The sequence below is a fragment of the Scophthalmus maximus genome, chromosome 13 (assembly GCF_022379125.1).
Source record: "Scophthalmus maximus strain ysfricsl-2021 chromosome 13, ASM2237912v1, whole genome shotgun sequence".
In the NCBI taxonomy this organism is placed as follows: Eukaryota; Metazoa; Chordata; class Actinopteri; order Pleuronectiformes; family Scophthalmidae; genus Scophthalmus; species Scophthalmus maximus.
In genome coordinates this window covers 20,953,966-20,971,689 of record NC_061527.1, presented here as the reverse complement: position 1 = coordinate 20,971,689, position 17,724 = coordinate 20,953,966, and the positions used below count along the sequence as shown (strand labels likewise).

The window sequence follows — 17,724 nt, the reverse complement described above, 5'->3', positions numbered from 1 at the left end:
AATTGTATGTGATCATGTTTCTTCTTCAAATTTCTTTTTCTTGATGTCACTGTGAATCATCTGTATTTCCACTGGATAGCTTTAACAAACAGGAAGGATTGACAATCAGTGTTTGTTGTTGCCTGCCCCACCTAATGGAAAAAAATCTGCTGTGAAACGAAAAACAAATCTCTTCGGTTCTCCAACCCAAAGGCTGCTGTTTCTTTCTCACCCACTGAGGCTTGCATCCTCCCACCTCTCTGCCAAGCTCTCTCTCTCTCTCTCTCTCTCTCTCTCTTGCAGATGGGTCCCACACATAGTCTCATGCTCCTGTTACATAATATTCAGCATATCAAGCCTTTAAAATGTTATCTAGCTCCTGCCAGACAAACAAAAAATGATCAGGCAGCAATGTAAAGTATGTTATTGTCAACTCATTCATAATATCTATTTTACAATGAGTAATGCTGGCACATTTAGCCAACTGCAACACAAATGAAGCGGAAATATATATACAAATATAAAGAATATATATCTTTATTCTTAGACCTATCCAAAACCAAAGACAGTCCTCAGGCTGTTTATTTCACTGTTAAAGATATGCCATTGCTGTTGATGAAAATTTGCTAATGTCAACAGAGGGTTGTTGTTGTTATATATAAATATATCCTCACTAAATCGATATTGAACTTCAGCAGTGTGGTTATTTTGGATAGTTTTAAAGTAATTATTCGTGAATAAATCACCCAAGTGACTCGGTGAGGTAATCCAATAGCCACTCACTTCCCAGCAGGGACAGAATTGGCTCACAATCCCTCAGGATGTTGAATTAATGTATAAATGACTATAGGATTACCCAAACCTAGTCTGTGTATCTGGCTCCTGTGATACCTGGAAAACGAGTGGCCTCTTTGCTACAGGGTATCTCTACCTAGTCATGTATCCTCGGTCACTCATCTGGCTCACGGTCGGCACAATTGAGTATATGCTTGCTTTTTTGCACTCTTCCATTTGTACTCTCCACCACACAGTACGCTGTCCAGTAAACCGACAGTAACGGCAGATTTTGGTTCAAAAGAAGGAAGGTTTTCTGCCGTGGGCAGCTCCACACAGTGGTCATTCATGTGTGCTTTTCTATCCAACTGTACTAACCTAGTTCCCATGTCTCTGGCTGCACCAGAAACCCCATTTTCAACACATGCATGAGTGAGCGCATGAGTGACCCCACCCCATCCCCGACCCTCTCCAACTCTGAAATTACTGAGCTGGCTGACTCACAGCGGGAGGGTCGCGGGGACGAGGAGTTGGAGGAGTTGGAGGACCTGGACGATGATATCTTTTTGGACGAGCCGTGCTTGGAGCTCGGGGGAGAGGATGAGGATGATGATGATGATGGTGATGATGATGATGATGATGATGAGGGAGAACTCTGCCGAGGCTCCAGCGAAGGCCAGGATCCCTTTTACGACCGCTCACCATTATTCAGTGTAGTAGGAAGGTTGGTGAGGTTTCAGGAGCATGCTTGTGGAGGGAACTAGCTCTTTCACGCTGAGACGCAGGGTCCGTTTTTCCCTCGACAGACATCAGCACAATGCCATACACAACACAGACGCAGTACAGCAGTGTGTTCGCACAACGTCCTCACTCTTCTCTGAATTGCGTGTGCACATTTTTACGTAAAATCAAAATAAGAGGTTTTGCAATAAGTGTCTTTTGTTTTCCTCGGTGGCAGCCACCAATCTTCTGTCCAAATTAACCCTAGTTTTTACAAACAGACATTTTCCTTTATACAGTCCAGTTGGTAAAAGTAAGTTGTAACGGCAACATGGAGTTGGAGCAATTCAGTTGATTAGCTTGGAGATTTGAAAACCAAATTTAATTCCATTTAATGCTCTTAAAAAACGTAACGCTTACTATTCAAAGTCAAGTTTCTGTTCTCTGTCTCGGTTGTCGTTTCCAATGTTTCTCAAATGTTTGAGACACAAATGTTCTCAAATGTCAAACTACTAATTATATTTTTTTTCATGAATGTGTTACTGGGTGGACACTGGAGTAGACATTTCTGGGCTTCAAGGTTTATCTTTTGTTTTCTTTGTTTAATCTGAAATTTCAAATCAGATGCTTGTTTATGTTTGTTTTTTTTATGCTGGTTTTTTTTTTTTTTTTACACGAAAACACAGACTAAATGCTTCTCACTCATATCACATGTCCTACTTAAACAAGTGTTTAAGTCAGCCAGGGATGAGTCGATGCATACCACATGTTTCCATGAAAAGTCAAGCAATGTTGATGCTCGACGGCTGCTTGAGGTGTGTGTGTCTCACTGACTAAAAGAGGACCGTTCACAAGTCAAAGCACTGACATGTCTCAGGGAGTACGCCGAAGTCTGATTTGCATAACACGGGGAGCCCACAGCAAAATGTTCCCACCACGCTGTGAAACCTGCATAAGTATGAAAGAGGCTGAAAATGATTCACATGAAATAGCAAAGTGAAGTTCAAGAAAGACTCCAAATCTCAAGATGAAAGAGCTGGTTTCTACTGCAGCTGTCTCTTTTAGGCATGCCAGAGCACAATTCTTTTAATTTTGACCTTTTTTTTTTGTCAATTTCTTTTTTTTTTACTTGAATAGGTCTGATGATGACCTAGTGCCCCTATTTTGCACAAATGCGCACTCTGAGAGGTGCAACTTTGATTTCTGATGTCGTCCATTGTTTTTTTTTGGTGTAGCACACAATATATCAAGCTGTTGGCAGTTTCTATTCAAGCTGAGCCGTGTTGGGTATGATGACTTTCTGTTCCATTTTCTTTTGATTCCTTTGAGTCGAGAGGTTGAAAGCATTTTTGTTCACCTTTTTTTTCCTGAGCATGCCTTCTTTGCACCTCACCAATCTTGTCATAAGCCTGGCCCTTTTTTACACTCCACCCTTAAATGTCTACCCCTATTGGCCTGTGGGAAATGTGGTCTTTGACTGCAAGATCACACGTATTGTAGTGGAGTAAGTAGGAGAAACATTTATAATTCAGTTCTTGTCATTTTAATTCTTAGGCAAAATGTAGTCTTTGTCACTCTAGTTTAATTCAGATCTAATGATTCCTCATCTAAACCTGTAGTGCCTCTATTTTTTACGTTTGGCTCTGTATATTTGATTCTTACTGTAGTATATAGAGGCACGTACCTGTACATGTTGTTCATGGACATGGTAGTACATGGAGTATAATCATCAAGTAATATTACGAGATACGGATGAGAAAAACATCTGCTCTCCAGTTTAGTTTTGATCTAGTTTCCAATACTCTGAAGTCAATGAAAGAATTTAAAGTGGACTCTTACTGCATACATGCTCCTTAGCTTCATCAAGCTTTCATTAGTATAGTACAGAAGTTAAGGAATACTGCATGTGTCCCATACTTGTCCTGATAGAATCAGGATTTCTAGCTGGTGAGGTAAAGCCCCTAAGAAGCGATAGTAAAGGGCAGCCATGGCCATCGCAAGAGCAGTCCCAGCTTCTGTTTGGTTGCTTCGCTGCTCTGTGTTCTGTTGTCCAGTCCAGTGAACTCAAATCAAGTGTGACACGTCTCCGCTCATTGCTAATCTTTTGTTATTTGTCTCCCTTTCTGCTCCATATCCAGAGCTTTTGTTTATCTGAGTAACCTGCTGTACCCGGTTCCTCTCGTCCACCGCGTGGCCATCGTGAGCGACAAGGGGGAAGTGAAGGGCTTCCTCCGAGTGGCGGTGCAGGCCATATCAGGTAAGGCTCCGATCCTCCGCCTCACCACGAGGCATGAAGGGATTGGGAAGGACAGACTGTGTGTGACTTCTTGAGGGAGTGAAGTGAAGGTGCTTTGTGTTTCCCTCCAGCGGATGAGGAAGCTCCCGACTACGGCTCAGGGGTAAGGCAGTCGGGCACTGCCAAAATCTCCTTCGAGGATCAGCAATATGAAAAGGTAAGAGAAACTCACTATATGTTACTATACATGGACATTTTTTGGACACAGTTGCTTTCTAACCAGTCTGTTTTGAAACTTGCTCTTGCAGTTCCAGTCCGAGTCCTGCTCTGCGGGACTGTCCCGTACAGGGATTTCCCAGGAGGAGCTTCGTTTCGTGGAGGGGGAGGGGCAGAACGTAGAAATGGGACCCTCAGCCGATGAGGTCAACAACAACACATGTGCGGGTAATCGTATTTTACGAGTGAATGGACACAAGGTGTCAGGAGGTGAAGGAGCAGGAATGCAAAGTGCAAAAAAACCCACCTTTTTTAAATCAAAGAAAACAAAAAGAGACTTGCAGTCTTTGGGTAGCAAAAAGGAAACCTCAAACAAAATAAATCACAAGGAATGGAAATCAAAATAACTATATCAAAGACCACTACAAACTAGAGTCTTAGTAATTCATGGGGCAGAATCATGACGACAAGGTGTGTGTGCGCGCCCGTGCGCAAGGAGGAGAGTCTTAAACCACAAACACAACTGAGTTTGCTGACATGAGACTGAACTTGGCCGGCGACATGGAGTATCTAATTTTTTTGTTCTGTGCTCCTCCCAGCCGACGCAGACGAGCAGGAGAACCCGCTGAAGGCCAGTGTGGACGGCCCGCTGGATGCTCTGGAGCACCTCAGGATTGGTAATGTTTTTACATTCAGGGTCACCGTCCTGCAGGCGTCCAGCATCTCTGCAGAGTATGCTGACATCTTCTGCCAGTTCAAGTAAGCGTTTGTTCAAAACGTCATAATTACTCTCATGATTTTCAATCGTTATTGCATATCTTTCACAGTTTTATTTGTAAATTGTTACAGTTCGTTATTTTGATTTCAGTTTCATCCACCGCCATGATGAGGCCTTCTCTACTGAACCCCTGAAAAACACAGGCCGTGGTCCTCCTCTTGGCTTCTACCATGTGCAAAATGTAAGGCACAACTGCACAGATCCTGCATAATGATGATTTGATAGGTCAGGCACTGAAACATCACTTTTGTTGTTTTTTTGGTAGATTGCTGTTGAAGTTACTAAATCCTTTGTTGACTACATCAAGACTCAGCCAATTGTGTTTGAGGTGTTTGGACACTACCAGAAACAGCCTTTCCTTCCTCTCTGTAAAGATGTCATCAGGTACTATGATAAGCGTATTAAGACAAAGACAAAATCTATATATGTTGTGTTTTCATCTTGACACGTTATTTTGTGTTGTTATTTCCTCTTCCAGTCCTCTGCGTCCCTGCAGACGACAGTTTCCACGGGTGATGCCTCTGTCCAAACCAGGTAAATAAACTCCACGCTGGAGTCGCCATCCTTAAAATCCTCGATTTACGTCTCTCGCAAAAGTCTTTGTACTGGTCTGCCTGCAAGTCATGTCATCTCAGCTTCATGTTGTTGGGTGTGAGCAGTGGACTCCGACGCCTCGCCGGACCGGGAGAAATCGATGGACCTCATTCGATACTTGGTCCCGGATGTGTTGAACGGGGCGCTGGTGGACTCGCTGTCAGGCCACGCTCTGTCTGCCGCTGGCCTGGCGGCTTCCTTCCTACTGGAAGCGAACGAGCAAGCTCAGTTGGCAGCTCCGCCCACCTCTATCTGTTCAGTTATTAAAGCTCAGAAGCCGGGTTGGTTACTGTTTGTCAAATCCAAGAGAATTTTGCAACTTAAAACCCCCCTTTTTATATCAAGTGTTTGTCTTGGTGAGACGCACAGTAAAAGCCATGTGACTGTCATGCAGCATCACAGTGAATTGATAATCAACTATAGTATTACTCAAATGTAGACGGAAATAACTAATATGCAGCATATTTTAAATCTTTCTGCTACAGTTTATACTACAGTTACTACTGGTCACTTACTAGTAGAGGCTGTAAAAATGTGATGATTGGCATGCACGATATACAAAGGGGCATTTCTTGTGTCAGCATTCAGTTGGATTGGCTCTCTGGTGTACTGTGTGTTCACTGTCAACCTGTGTGGTGGATTCTCCCTGCAGTTCCCTCTTTCAGCTCCTCCTGAACTGAATCACAGTGGTTTCCTACCAGAGCAGTACTGAGTAACACTCTCTCAGATGGGAATGTTAAGTTATGTAGTACTTTTTATTGTAAATGTATACATTACACATAAAAGACAAGATAAAACTTAATTGATTCCGAGAGGGGACTTTCACATGTTAGAGCAGTAAAGCAGCAATTCAATGAGAAACTATTTGAAATGATAAATATACCAAAATGAGAATTAAGGAAAGTAAATTACATTTTGATTGTAGTAATACACAATATACATTACAATACAAACACATAACATACTATACATCATTTTTTAAGATATTCATATTCTATTTCTGCTTGAGCTTGTGCCCAACTTCTGGGTTGCACCACGTGAATGCCTTTTCATGCACACTCTTAAATCTGAATCCCTTTTGGAGATCCGTCTGAAACTTGAGAAATGCAGTGAGTCAGAAGAAACTTAATCAAAAATTGGAAACATGGATCCTTTTAAAGGAGAATGCTGTTTAAGGAGTTTGTGCGTTTGCTTTTCCTCGTACACAGAACGCTTCAGTCTGTTGGAGCAAAGTGACAAGTGAACATTCAAACTGCACAAGGACACAAGGCTGTTTCTAAGGAAACATAGTGGTATTCTCCTTTAAGAGAAGACGGCAGTCACCAGTAAATGTTCTGAGGGAAAGGACGTGCTACATCAGGACTGAGTCCATCCTGTCTTTCCCTGGATCACTGATTTCCTTTTTTCTTCCCTCTCTCTTTCCTTTGTAGGGTTAGAGCCCTTCTCAGCTCCCTCTTCAGAGCCACTAGTCTGCTCTTGGTTTACCCTCCAACTTTCTCCCTTTGTAACCTTCTCTATCTCCCTCCTCAACACAGTGCCAGCCACCAAGCTGACAACCATGGCCCGCCCACAGGCAGGACCCTGCCACTGTAAATATGATCTCATGGTTTTCTTCGAGATCTGCGAGCTGGAGGCCAATGGAGAGTGAGTGTCGAGTATCCATTTATTTTGGAATAATATTGCAGAGCTCTCCATGAAATTTAATGTTGAAGACATACATTTGGTAAATATTGGGAGTGTTTGAATCAAGTGTTTTCATCTGTGTCTCTCCAGCTACATCCCTGCCGTGGTGGACCACAGAGGAGGAATGCCTTGCCACGGCACATTCCTACTGCACCAGGTACATCTATCGCACCATGAACAAGTATAATGAATATTTCCATTGTACTGAAAATAACCAAACCTGTTTTCTGTCTTTGCTGTCTGTCTGAGTAGGGCCTCCAGAGGAGAATCACTGTCACTATTGTGCACGAATCAGGCGGTGACATGGAGTGGAAGGAAGTCCGTGAGCTCGTTGTGGGTGAGTATGTTTTTCAGGGCTTTCTTACCCTGAATACCAAATATTTACACACACACACGCACACACACACACGTATGAACTGTCGTTACTGAGGCACATGTGCTTTCCCAGGACGTCTCCGAAGCACCCCCGAAGCCGATGAGACCATCATTGACCCCAATATTCTCTCCCTCAACATCTTGTCCACTGGGTATGTCAGGCCCATGCAAGACGACAGGTACGTACTGGTGAAGATAGTTGACGGAAGCACATAACTTTGAAGCTGCAAGAGCTTTTGCGAATAAAGAACAGCTCTGCGCCAGTGTATCCTTTTGTATTCTACATTAACGTGGTGAATTCAAATGTAGAACTATTAACGAGCCACAGACACATTTAGTCCACAGTTGTAGCAGCTTGACAGTACTCGGAATCCGCTGCATCGCTCAGTAGTCTTATCTGAGGACCATTGCCGTCGAGGCAGCTCAACACTCTGGAACGCGACACACTGGCAAATGCATGGCAAAGTGAACCTGTCCGACAGAAAGCATGGCAGAAGAGGCACAACCTCAATGTTACCGCTGCGAGTTCTTTTGTGCTGTGATCTTTACAACGTGTCTGAATGAGGCGACTGTAGTTCCTATCTTTAACTGCAGGAGGTCACACATAAAAAATTAAAAAAAAACAGAGTGACCATGAACAATACAAAACAATTTTCCCTTGATGTATTTATTATCAGTAGTAGTAGTCCGTGCTGGCTGTGCGACCCTCCTTGATGTTAATCCGTGTTTAATTGTCACCATTGCATTTACATGTTGCATCTCACCTTGTCGATCACCTCACCTCTAACCTCTGTCATCTATCAACCATGATTAGATCAGCTAACCCCAAAACTGACCTGCTGCACTTTAACGTTGTTTAATTTCTATTTTGACTGTATCTCACTTCTGTATAAACAGACCAGATCAGTAGTTAATACTGTTATACACCTCAATATGAACTATAGATGCATGTCTAACATTCCAACATTATTCAGCAGCATTTATCAGTCAATGTAGTTCATACTCACTACACACTTTAAAATTTGTATATTCGGACTCAATATGATTTCACGCATTGGACATAAAACATTTCACCATCACTTTATTGGATCCATTTATTGAGTATACATGAATCGCTAACTATAGATACAAATGAACAACATTTCTGTATACAAATGTAATCTCTAGAGATAGTGTTTCTCAGTGTGTTTTTTGACTGGAGCCTGAAAGGTAAAACATGAATGATGAACAATGAAGAGAAACAACACAGACACACAGACCAGTGTCATTGCCAGTATCATACTGAAATTTACAATGTTTTTAGTGACACCATTAAATTCACCATATGAAGTTGTAGTCTGACTTTTTCTGCAACCAGCCAGTAGAGGGCAGCATGTTTCTTTAAACACTTGAGGCCCCACGATGTAAACTTGTGTTACAATGGAAACCTTGTTTATCTAAGAATTACAGTAATTACTGGATCAAAGATAATTAATTCCTCATTGGTTTGTTCTTTAACGTCCAAAATCACTAACCATCACCAGTGTATAAATGTACAATAACTGCTGAGTAGTACTATGTATCATACATATAGTCTTTGCTGTATATTTACTGTGTTATATGGACAAATGTCACTCTAGATTTTTAACCCTCTATTTTTTAACTCATTGCTTAATCACTTTGTTTAAAGACTAACAGCAACAACACCAACAACACGATCAGCCAGACTTGGGTTTACTGCGTTTCAGTCTCCCAGCAGCTCTGGCCAGTGGCCCTGTTTGATCAGCTTCTCTTTCCCAGGTTCTCAGGCCTCAATACAAACTACAAAACGTGTCCTGTTCAGGCCTCAGTAGCCAAGAAGTATAGGTTAAAGGTCTCAGCACCAGGCCGCGGTCCAGTGTGGCCTCTGCTCGGTCCTGCTAATACTAACATCAAGGTGTAAATGGATGCTAACATTTTTCTCCCTCCAGTCCACTAACGGAATGTTGTTGTTGTTTTTTTGCTTTCGCAGACAGTTTCTTGATTCGGACATGCCTAGGTATATTATTTTGCCTCTCTTCTCGTGCTCTTGCGTTACACAAACACCTCATCTTTCTAAAATTTCCTCCACACCCCGTCATTCAAAGTTGGATTCCTGTGATTTCACATCCTTCTCTCCATACTCTGCCATCACTGTCAGCAGTTCATCCGTACCTCTTTGTTTTTCTCCCCCTCTCATGAGAAGTGAGGGGAACTTCCCTGCATGCCCCCCGGTTGTGCGGCTGCGCTGGGTGTGTGTTTGAGCTGTTGTCAAGGCTGCGGTTTCAGATGGACAGGGTCTGCATGGCTCGCTGTGCTTCATGTGGACCGCCCTTGGTCTGTGTCTCTGCTGGAGGTGTCGTGGGGCCAGTATCACACCATGTTTTCCACCTCAGCCGTTGCTGCAGGATGTTATAACAATGATTTCAGAAGGTATACAGTCAATATTTGGGCACTCAGTTTTACAATAGAAACTATGATTGATAAAAAAATCATTTCACACCTTGCTAAAATATTCCATTTAAAAGGCAAAGGTGTCATATCCAACATGGCTGTTTGAATTACAGATTTCAGTTTGAGTACGATGCATTAGTCCCACTTGCCAGTAGAGGGTGGTACTGATCCATTATCACAATTCAGTTCATTTGAAACAACAAAGGCAAAGAGATGCGTCCTGCACATTCAGGAAATAAAAACTGTCATCTTCCCCCTTTCCTCACTGAAGTCTATTATTTTCATATCGTCGACTTTTATAATGAAGCAATATTTTTAAATCTATGGCTTTGATTATCTTTGTTGCCTCTTATTCCAAAGGGGCAAAGAGTAGCTCCTCCCATCACAGCTACAAAATAGTAACAGAAACACCCAGTCATATACGCTATTACCAAAGTGCCGTAAATTGGACCACATCATTTACATTAATCGCTCTGGCACAATATTCAAATACAGCTATTAAAAAGTATTCGAAGTGAACCATTACCTCACCAGTAGCACTTTGCCCAAAATTACTGCAATGTTATGAATATTTTTTTTAAATCCTCCTTGCACCTCTGCGAAACTCTTGCCAAAGAGCAGAAACAAACGGTTCCTCACATGTTGCGCCAGCAGCATGACTTCAATCCTGGCTCCCGCATTTTTAAGTAGGCAGTAAAATGTAGAGGAGCACATGTTGGTGTGGTGTGAAGAGGAAATTGCTCGCTTGTAGTGTAAGCGAACAGGTCTTCTACTACTGGGAAAACAGTGTGTGTGCGTGTGTGTTTTAATGCACTTGTTACTTTTTTAAAAAAGGCCAATCCCCTGAGCTCTGTGCAGTCACACTGTCCACTTTCCCACAAGGTCACCTCAGTCCAGAGCCTTTTGGGCCCAACATCTGAAGCTCATGAAGAGTCCATTCAGTCTGTTTTTATGGCTCAAAGAAACATTAGTTTCCTTTTACAATACTTGCTCGGATTATCTTCTTTTTTTTTTTTTTCAGATTTAAGGCCGCATCTGGGCTGCGGGCCAGAGGAATAACTGTTTTCAGTGTGTGATTACAGTATTTCCTCCTAAGGGGTAATGGGAAGGGAAAAAAAAAACATGCACATCAACGTATGGAGTAAATCAGAGGCATGACAGAGAGCATGTATTGTTTAGCTTGTGCTGTTATTTGACCTTCTCCAATGGGAGGGCAGGAGGAGAGATTGATCGCATCAGGTCCATCAGCACCTTCCACAGAATTTCTCAACCGCTCCTCTGTAGGGCGAGACGCTCTGTCCTGTTGGTATCGTGAGATGACAGCGTGAACAAAGACAAACACCGTCCCAGCCACACACAAAGCGCATAACCACAACATACTTCCTGACTCTCACTTTCTATTCTTTTGCCGGTTTCTTCTTTCTCACAGTATTTCCTTGGGAGTTGACCATAGGTATTTCACTGCCCTGTCCCTCATTTCCTCTGGCTGTCCTTCATCCCACCCCCACACCCCTTCCTTTTCTGTACTAATAGTCATCTCAGCTCTCTTTGCTTCTCTGTCAGTGTTTTGTACCAGGCATGCAACAAAAAATTCTCTAGCATTTTTCTGTACAGATATTTTTGAGGAATACTCACCATAATGTTTAAATTCTGTTCAGTGCCAACAGCAAAGTTTCTTCTTTTGTTTCGCAGTGTATCAAATAAAATGTTTAGTGCACATCTTTATTCTTTGATCATGGAATTATTGTTTGTATTTATTTTCCTGTTTTTTTATGTTATCATCTCATCATTAGTTTAGCTTTGACTGCTAATCTATAGTTTAAATTTGGACTGGTGATTGATGTTTTTTGGCTTCTCGTCCAACAAACCACTTTCAGGACCTTCTATCGCTTCGAGACCGCCTGGGACAGCTCCATGCACAACTCTCTGCTGCTGAACAGAGTCACTCCGTACGGGGAGAAGATCTACATGACCCTCTCCGCCTATCTCGAGGTACATTACACTCTCTGCATTCGCAGAGAGGGGCAGAAAATAGGTCTTTACGGTAATAGAGGTCATGTGTAAATTATTTCTCGAGGAGCAATGTTGGCTAAATCCTCCACTTTTATCGAACGCAGATGGAGAACTGCACCCAGCCCGCAGTCATAACCAAAGATATCTGCATGGTGTTCTACTCCCGAGACACAAAGCTCTCGGCCTCTCGCTCGATCCGCAACCTTTTCGGTACTGGGAGCCTGAGAGCTGCAGATGGGTGAGTGTGACATTTCAAACTATGAAAAACATCATGTTGTGTCCACCAAGCTGATTTTTCTTTTTCTTTTTAGAAACCGAGTAACTGGAGTTTATGAGGTCAGCTTATGCAATCTGGCAGACGCAGGAAGCCCAGGTGAGCCTCGAGACACCGCTGCCATTCTGAACTAAGTTCACTTCAGCAACGCCTGTTAACCCTGCACGTGTGTCCCGCCCCAGGTATGCAGAGGAGACGCAGGCGGGTGCTGGACACCTCGGTGGCCTATGTCCGCGGGGAGGAGAACTTGGCTGGGTGGAGGCCTCGCAGTGACAGCCTCATTCTGGACCACCAGTGGGAGCTGGAGAAGCTCAGCCTACTTCAAGATGTGAGGGGCTTAGTTTTATAGCAATTTATAGACGTTGGCATTTGAAGACACATGTCACTGGCCCTTTTTTATTGAACATTCAGTCTCTGAATCATCTACTTCATGACAACTCTCAAAAAAACTATCTAAATAAATGGAGATCATGGGCCATTGGTCCAAGTCATTATATTAGATTAAGCCCCTAATTTACAGTGAACTGTAAATATGAAACATAATCCTTTACACAGATATGTGTGTAAGCCATCCTCAGGCTATGGAATAAGATTTTATGGTGTAAATATCAGTCCATCACTTTCTCCAGATGTAAGTGAGGGACATTGTCTCTTGTCAATGACCGTGATGTCCCTGTCTCCCACTCTCTCAGGTGGAGAAGACAAAACATTACCTCTTGCTGAGAGAGAAACTGGAGTCCACCCTGCTCATGGGTCAGGAGGCCCTGCAGTCCTGTGTCGCCGAGGAGCTGAGCGAGTCTGCTCCGCCCCCCTTGGAGGTCGACCCAGAGATCAGCTCCAGCGCTGAATTCGCCACCGAGCGGCAGAGGGACCTCGCCGCCAAGGTCAGCCATCGTTATTTTGTGGAGATGTAGATTTCTGGTTTAAAATATGCAGTCTAGTTATTTTCTTTTGTGATCACAGTTACGATTTTGTTTTTCTTAAACAGAAATTTGAATCTCTCTGACCTTTTTTCCGCACAGTGTTTGCGGCTGCTCACTCACTCCTTCAACAGAGAGTACGGCCACGTTTGTGTCAGCGCCAGTGAGAGCAAGGTAGTGCTCTAAGCATTCCCAATCATAAATATATATCCTTCTATAAATTAATAGAACATATGATTAGTGTCTGTTGATCGGTTCCACACCGTTGACCCAGACGTGTGTGTGTGTGTGTGTGTGTGTGTGTGTGTGTGTGTGTGTGTGTGTGTGTGTGTGTGTGTGTGTGTGTGTGTGTGTGTGTGTGTGTGTGTGTGTGTGTGTGTGTGTGTGTGATTGTGTGTGTTGCAGATCTCCGAGATGTCGGTCACCACACTAAGAGAATCCACTTCAATCTGTGCTCTCAACACGATCACGCCCTCGTCAACATGCCCTTCACTGGTTGAGGGTTGCTATGGCAACACTGATCTCAGGTCAGTCCTACAGACACACTTATGGTTGTTTTGTATAAATTGTTATCCTTGGTAGCTTTGGTTGTATTTACACGGCAGTCTGGATTAGCCCCGTGTGTCTGTCTTTTGAATAAAATGTTTGATAATGGCAACAAATGATTAATGCAAGTTGGATAACACAAAGCACCGAGGATGGTGTTGTCGCTAAGTTATTGGGAAATAATTTGATCCCGAATATGATTACGACTGCTCACAAGCTTTTACATTTTGCACTGCAGACCACCCATGCCTCGCTCTCGTGCCGTCAGCCCCAGTCCTGACGCACAGCATGACCCAGAGGCCAAGAAGTCCAGCAATGGAGCCTCTGAAGCCAAGCCCAGCACTCGCAAATATGTCCCTGATATCCAGGAGATCAGAGTCAGGTGAGTCTGCAACAGTTCAACAACAAAAAAATGTCACTGCTGTGTGTTGTGAATACAACCTCTTGGTCTCGCATGTGGTAATATCTGACCGGTGTCTTTCAGCCCCATCGTGTCGAAGAAGGGTTACATCCACTTCTTGGAGCCGCACACCAACGGATGGGTGAAGCGCTTTGTGGTGGTGCGGAGGCCATATGTCTACATCTATAACACAGAGAGAGACGGCGTGGAGCGGGCTATTCTCAATCTCTCCTCTGCTCAGGTGGAGTACAGTGAGGACCAGCAGGCGATGCTGAAGGTGAGCGGTTTCACACATAAATCTGAGAAACTCCCCTCTTTCTGGTCCTCTTGTGCCATAACAATCTTTTTACTTTGCTGTTCTTTTCTCAACAGACCCCCAACACGTTTGCGGTGTGTACAGAACACCGTGGAATACTTCTTCAAGCTACTAATGACAAAGAGATGCACGACTGGCTTTATGCGTTTAATCCTCTCCTCGCTGGAACTATCAGGTAAAATAAATAGCAAATCGTCTTGCTGACAATAAATCATTTCATCGATGAAAGTGATAAAAAAGTGTCACTAGAAAAGTTTGTACATTTCTTCTCATCTGCGTCTCAGGTCAAAGCTGTCGAGAAGACGAGCCGGACAGATGAGGATGTGAAATGACACCCTTAAAACAATTTCACGAGAGAAGGATGGCCGCAAAGACTTTCATGTAAATAGATCCTCGTCCCTCAATCGCCTCCCCCCGTGCTGAGTCCCACCACCACCACCACCACCACCACCACCACCAACAACGTTCCCCTCTGCATTCCCAGTTTATCACTCGTGTCCTCGGCACCTAAAAGCGCCCCTTTTTTGTGTCAGGCCTTTTGCCGCCGCGTGAGTCTCGTAGTCTGGAGAGCGTCTTCAGAAAGCTGTCACTGTACTGTACAGGAGTTCAGTCGTAGCTGGACGAATGAAGAAAGTAGCATCAGTTTCTTATCTCAGATAACATAAGTCTAGTAATGTACTGTAGTTGTTGTCAGTGACACATCAAGCCTTATACATTTATTCCTTGGGGAAAAAAAAAATGCAGTGACATTAATCTTGAGTAAAGCTGCCACGGCAGTGAGGATCACATCCGCTACATTTTGCTCAGTAAATAAGCAAACATGCAGATTCTTCTCTACTCTATTGCTATATATACAGTGTCTACACAGGTCTGCTTACAACTTACAGCAAGAAAATGCACAAAAAAGAAAAAAAAATGACAGTTGAGTGTAACTCTTAACTCTTCTTTCTGGTCTGTGAATCCTGACATTGAGTAATCTGCTTTAGCACACACGGCCTGTTGAGGGAATGGCATATCATTCATGTTCTTGTGGCATTTTGATAAATCCATAATTCCATGTCTTTTCAGCTACTTGTGAGAGCACTGTGGGTATCTACATTCAAATGTAAAGCAATCAAATATCATCCCATCTTAATCCTCCCAAGTTAATCGCTATGTGGATTTTTTATTTGTTTTTAAAATGTGATATATTTAGATATTTAACAGCTTTATTATTTATTTCTGCATGTATTTATTTACAAAGACATTTATATTTCTAAAGTAGTAGTATCGTGCTATTTCCGCACACTGCACTTTTTAATATAAGTTCCTCAAATGTTTGATTAGTGCAACCTTTTCCTCCCCTAAGCATTTAACACTATTGAAACAATTCAATAACTTTCTGATCGGCCAGTTTCTTCACCTGATTGAATAATAATAATAATAATAATTTTGCCTCTAAGATTAGGGTAGTCACACCTGCCCAACAAAAATGAATCTGACAAAATCGTTATATTGAATGTTTAGATGGTCTGTCCAACTGCACAAAGTTACATCAATAATCAAAAGTATGAACTGTTCCTCACAGCAAAGACTAAGAAACTGGTTGTCTGTGAGAAATTTACAGTATGTGGATTAAATGTAGTGCCTCTCTTTTCAATCATACTGTACTGCACTGTACTGTATGCCTCTGCACCAGTTGCTCTGGAACATCATCCTTTCTGCTGCTACAATACTGCTCTGGAAGTGTCTGCAGATAACACCATCACTTTCCCGCTCACGGTCATCATCATACTCATACTCGATCAAATACAAGAATATCCCTAACACACATTATACTTCGTTTTCATATTTACGAAAACCTTTGTAGGTATTGTCAACAAGCATGTGCCTATATTTGTCACTCATGCGTTTTCATTAGCGTCTCAGTTCAATGGTGAGCATGCCTCAGGTCAGCCAGCCGAGAGAGCACGTTCAGTAACAGTGATGACATGTACATATGAACTTACATATGAAGACAGCATCTCAAAGCATTTAACCGTTACTAAAGATATCAAAACATATTATTTGCTCTGCATATAATGGCACACAATGTTTGTATTTGCTTTGAACGTAATCCGTACGATACCTTACTCTACGATTTCCTGAGAATTTGAGAGTATTCTGAGTGTTGTGGGCAAAAAATTTGAAAACATTACAACTCTACTACTGTATGTGTGTACAACTGTCAGAAGTTATAAGTTAATCAAACTTAGTCAAACGTCTGTTCATATCATCTGTTTGTTCTGAAACAACTTTGGTGATCGGTGTCATGATCACAGGTCCGTCACAGACTTTCTTGGGCACAAGCCCCAGTTGTATTTGATCCAGCTACAGCGTCATCACCGAGGGAACACTGTACCCGCTGCAGCGCACGTTACACTGTGTCACGCACTCGCCTCTGTCGCATGTCCGTGAAAACCCTTATCTTCAATGTGAGCTCCGGTCTGACCTGATTATTCCTCTCATTTTTTCATTGGGCCTTTTTAAATGTGTATCACATTTGAGCTGACCAAAGTTTTGTTGGCGCCGTCACACACACACACACACACACACACACACACACACACACACACACACACACACAAAAACAACAACACTGAATGTACGTCAATATTTGAAAATACTTATTATGCCAGAGTGGTTGTGTTGACCTCTGACTCACGGCCTGGTTCCTTATTGATTGTAGGCGGGTTATTATCAGGGAACGTGTGGGAGGATGTAATGCTGTAGGTCACCTTACTGTCACACTGTCACTTCAGTATCTACCTTCACCATCATCTTGCTCTGACAGTCTTCACTAAATCTCCTTTTTATAATCCCTCCCCCTTTTGAAGGAATATCGTTTTAATTTTTGTGCTTCCAATTCTTTCTTCTTTTTTTTCCCTTCAGCACTATCGAATTATTTTGCATTGTACATAAACATGATTGCTGTGAACATTGTATTATAAAGTTGCACCCATTTGCTAAATCTTACATGGGCAGTAGTTCAGTCGGTGTCTCTGAGTGTTGGAGTTTAGCGTCAAATGTTTGTGTACACTAAACACATTGTCATATATTAAATAAACATGGAAATTATGCAACACAATGGAATGGTCTTTTTTTTCTTCTATTTTTTAAGAACATACTGCATTAGTTTTTGTCCCTGGCACTCATTTCTTCTAAATAAATCCTTTATTGGCAGTCTCATCAAGAAATCAGGATGTATTTTTCAAGAGAGACCTTTGTACTGAAAATAAACATTTACAGTTTAATCATAGACAGATACAGTTCGTTCATTATACATGCATTATGTATATTCACAAGTATAATTGTAAATACAAAAGTTAAACATTTTAACATGGCGTCAGTGAAATAAGCAAATGTAACTATATTTTTGGAGCTCATTCCGTTTGTATGCAGAACGGTTTTCAAACCTAGTTTTTCCAACT

General features: G+C 42.4%; 1 protein-coding gene across 16 annotated transcripts in view; it reads left to right on the top strand.

The window, feature by feature from the left end:
• kif1aa (kinesin family member 1Aa) overlaps positions 1-17,381 on the top strand; it is a 36,958-nt gene extending 19,577 nt beyond the window's left edge. For 3 of the 16 annotated variants that reach the window (XM_035648294.2, XM_035648288.2, XM_035648296.2), the window contains 25 exons: positions 1,160-1,477; positions 3,612-3,730; positions 3,841-3,926; positions 4,018-4,153; positions 4,525-4,684; positions 4,794-4,884; positions 4,969-5,087; positions 5,182-5,237; positions 6,833-6,941; positions 7,071-7,137; positions 7,233-7,317; positions 7,429-7,534; positions 9,346-9,372; positions 11,236-11,259; positions 11,684-11,798; positions 11,924-12,057; positions 12,131-12,192; positions 12,276-12,421; positions 12,786-12,977; positions 13,116-13,187; positions 13,419-13,540; positions 13,798-13,941; positions 14,044-14,236; positions 14,332-14,450; positions 14,560-17,381. In XM_035648294.2, coding sequence (XP_035504187.1) covers positions 1,160-1,477; positions 3,612-3,730; positions 3,841-3,926; positions 4,018-4,153; positions 4,525-4,684; positions 4,794-4,884; positions 4,969-5,087; positions 5,182-5,237; positions 6,833-6,941; positions 7,071-7,137; positions 7,233-7,317; positions 7,429-7,534; positions 9,346-9,372; positions 11,236-11,259; positions 11,684-11,798; positions 11,924-12,057; positions 12,131-12,192; positions 12,276-12,421; positions 12,786-12,977; positions 13,116-13,187; positions 13,419-13,540; positions 13,798-13,941; positions 14,044-14,236; positions 14,332-14,450; positions 14,560-14,602 — 2,845 coding nt within the window. In that variant the 3' untranslated portion in view covers positions 14,603-17,381. The remainder of the gene's footprint in view (positions 1-1,159; positions 1,478-3,611; positions 3,731-3,840; positions 3,927-4,017; positions 4,154-4,524; positions 4,685-4,793; positions 4,885-4,968; positions 5,088-5,181; positions 5,238-6,832; positions 6,942-7,070; positions 7,138-7,232; positions 7,318-7,428; positions 7,535-9,345; positions 9,373-11,235; positions 11,260-11,683; positions 11,799-11,923; positions 12,058-12,130; positions 12,193-12,275; positions 12,422-12,785; positions 12,978-13,115; positions 13,188-13,418; positions 13,541-13,797; positions 13,942-14,043; positions 14,237-14,331; positions 14,451-14,559) is intronic. The other 13 variants (XM_035648290.2, XM_035648297.2, XM_035648293.2 and 10 more) reach the window with 8 other exon arrangements.
• The last annotated feature ends 343 nt before the right edge of the window (positions 17,382-17,724 follow it).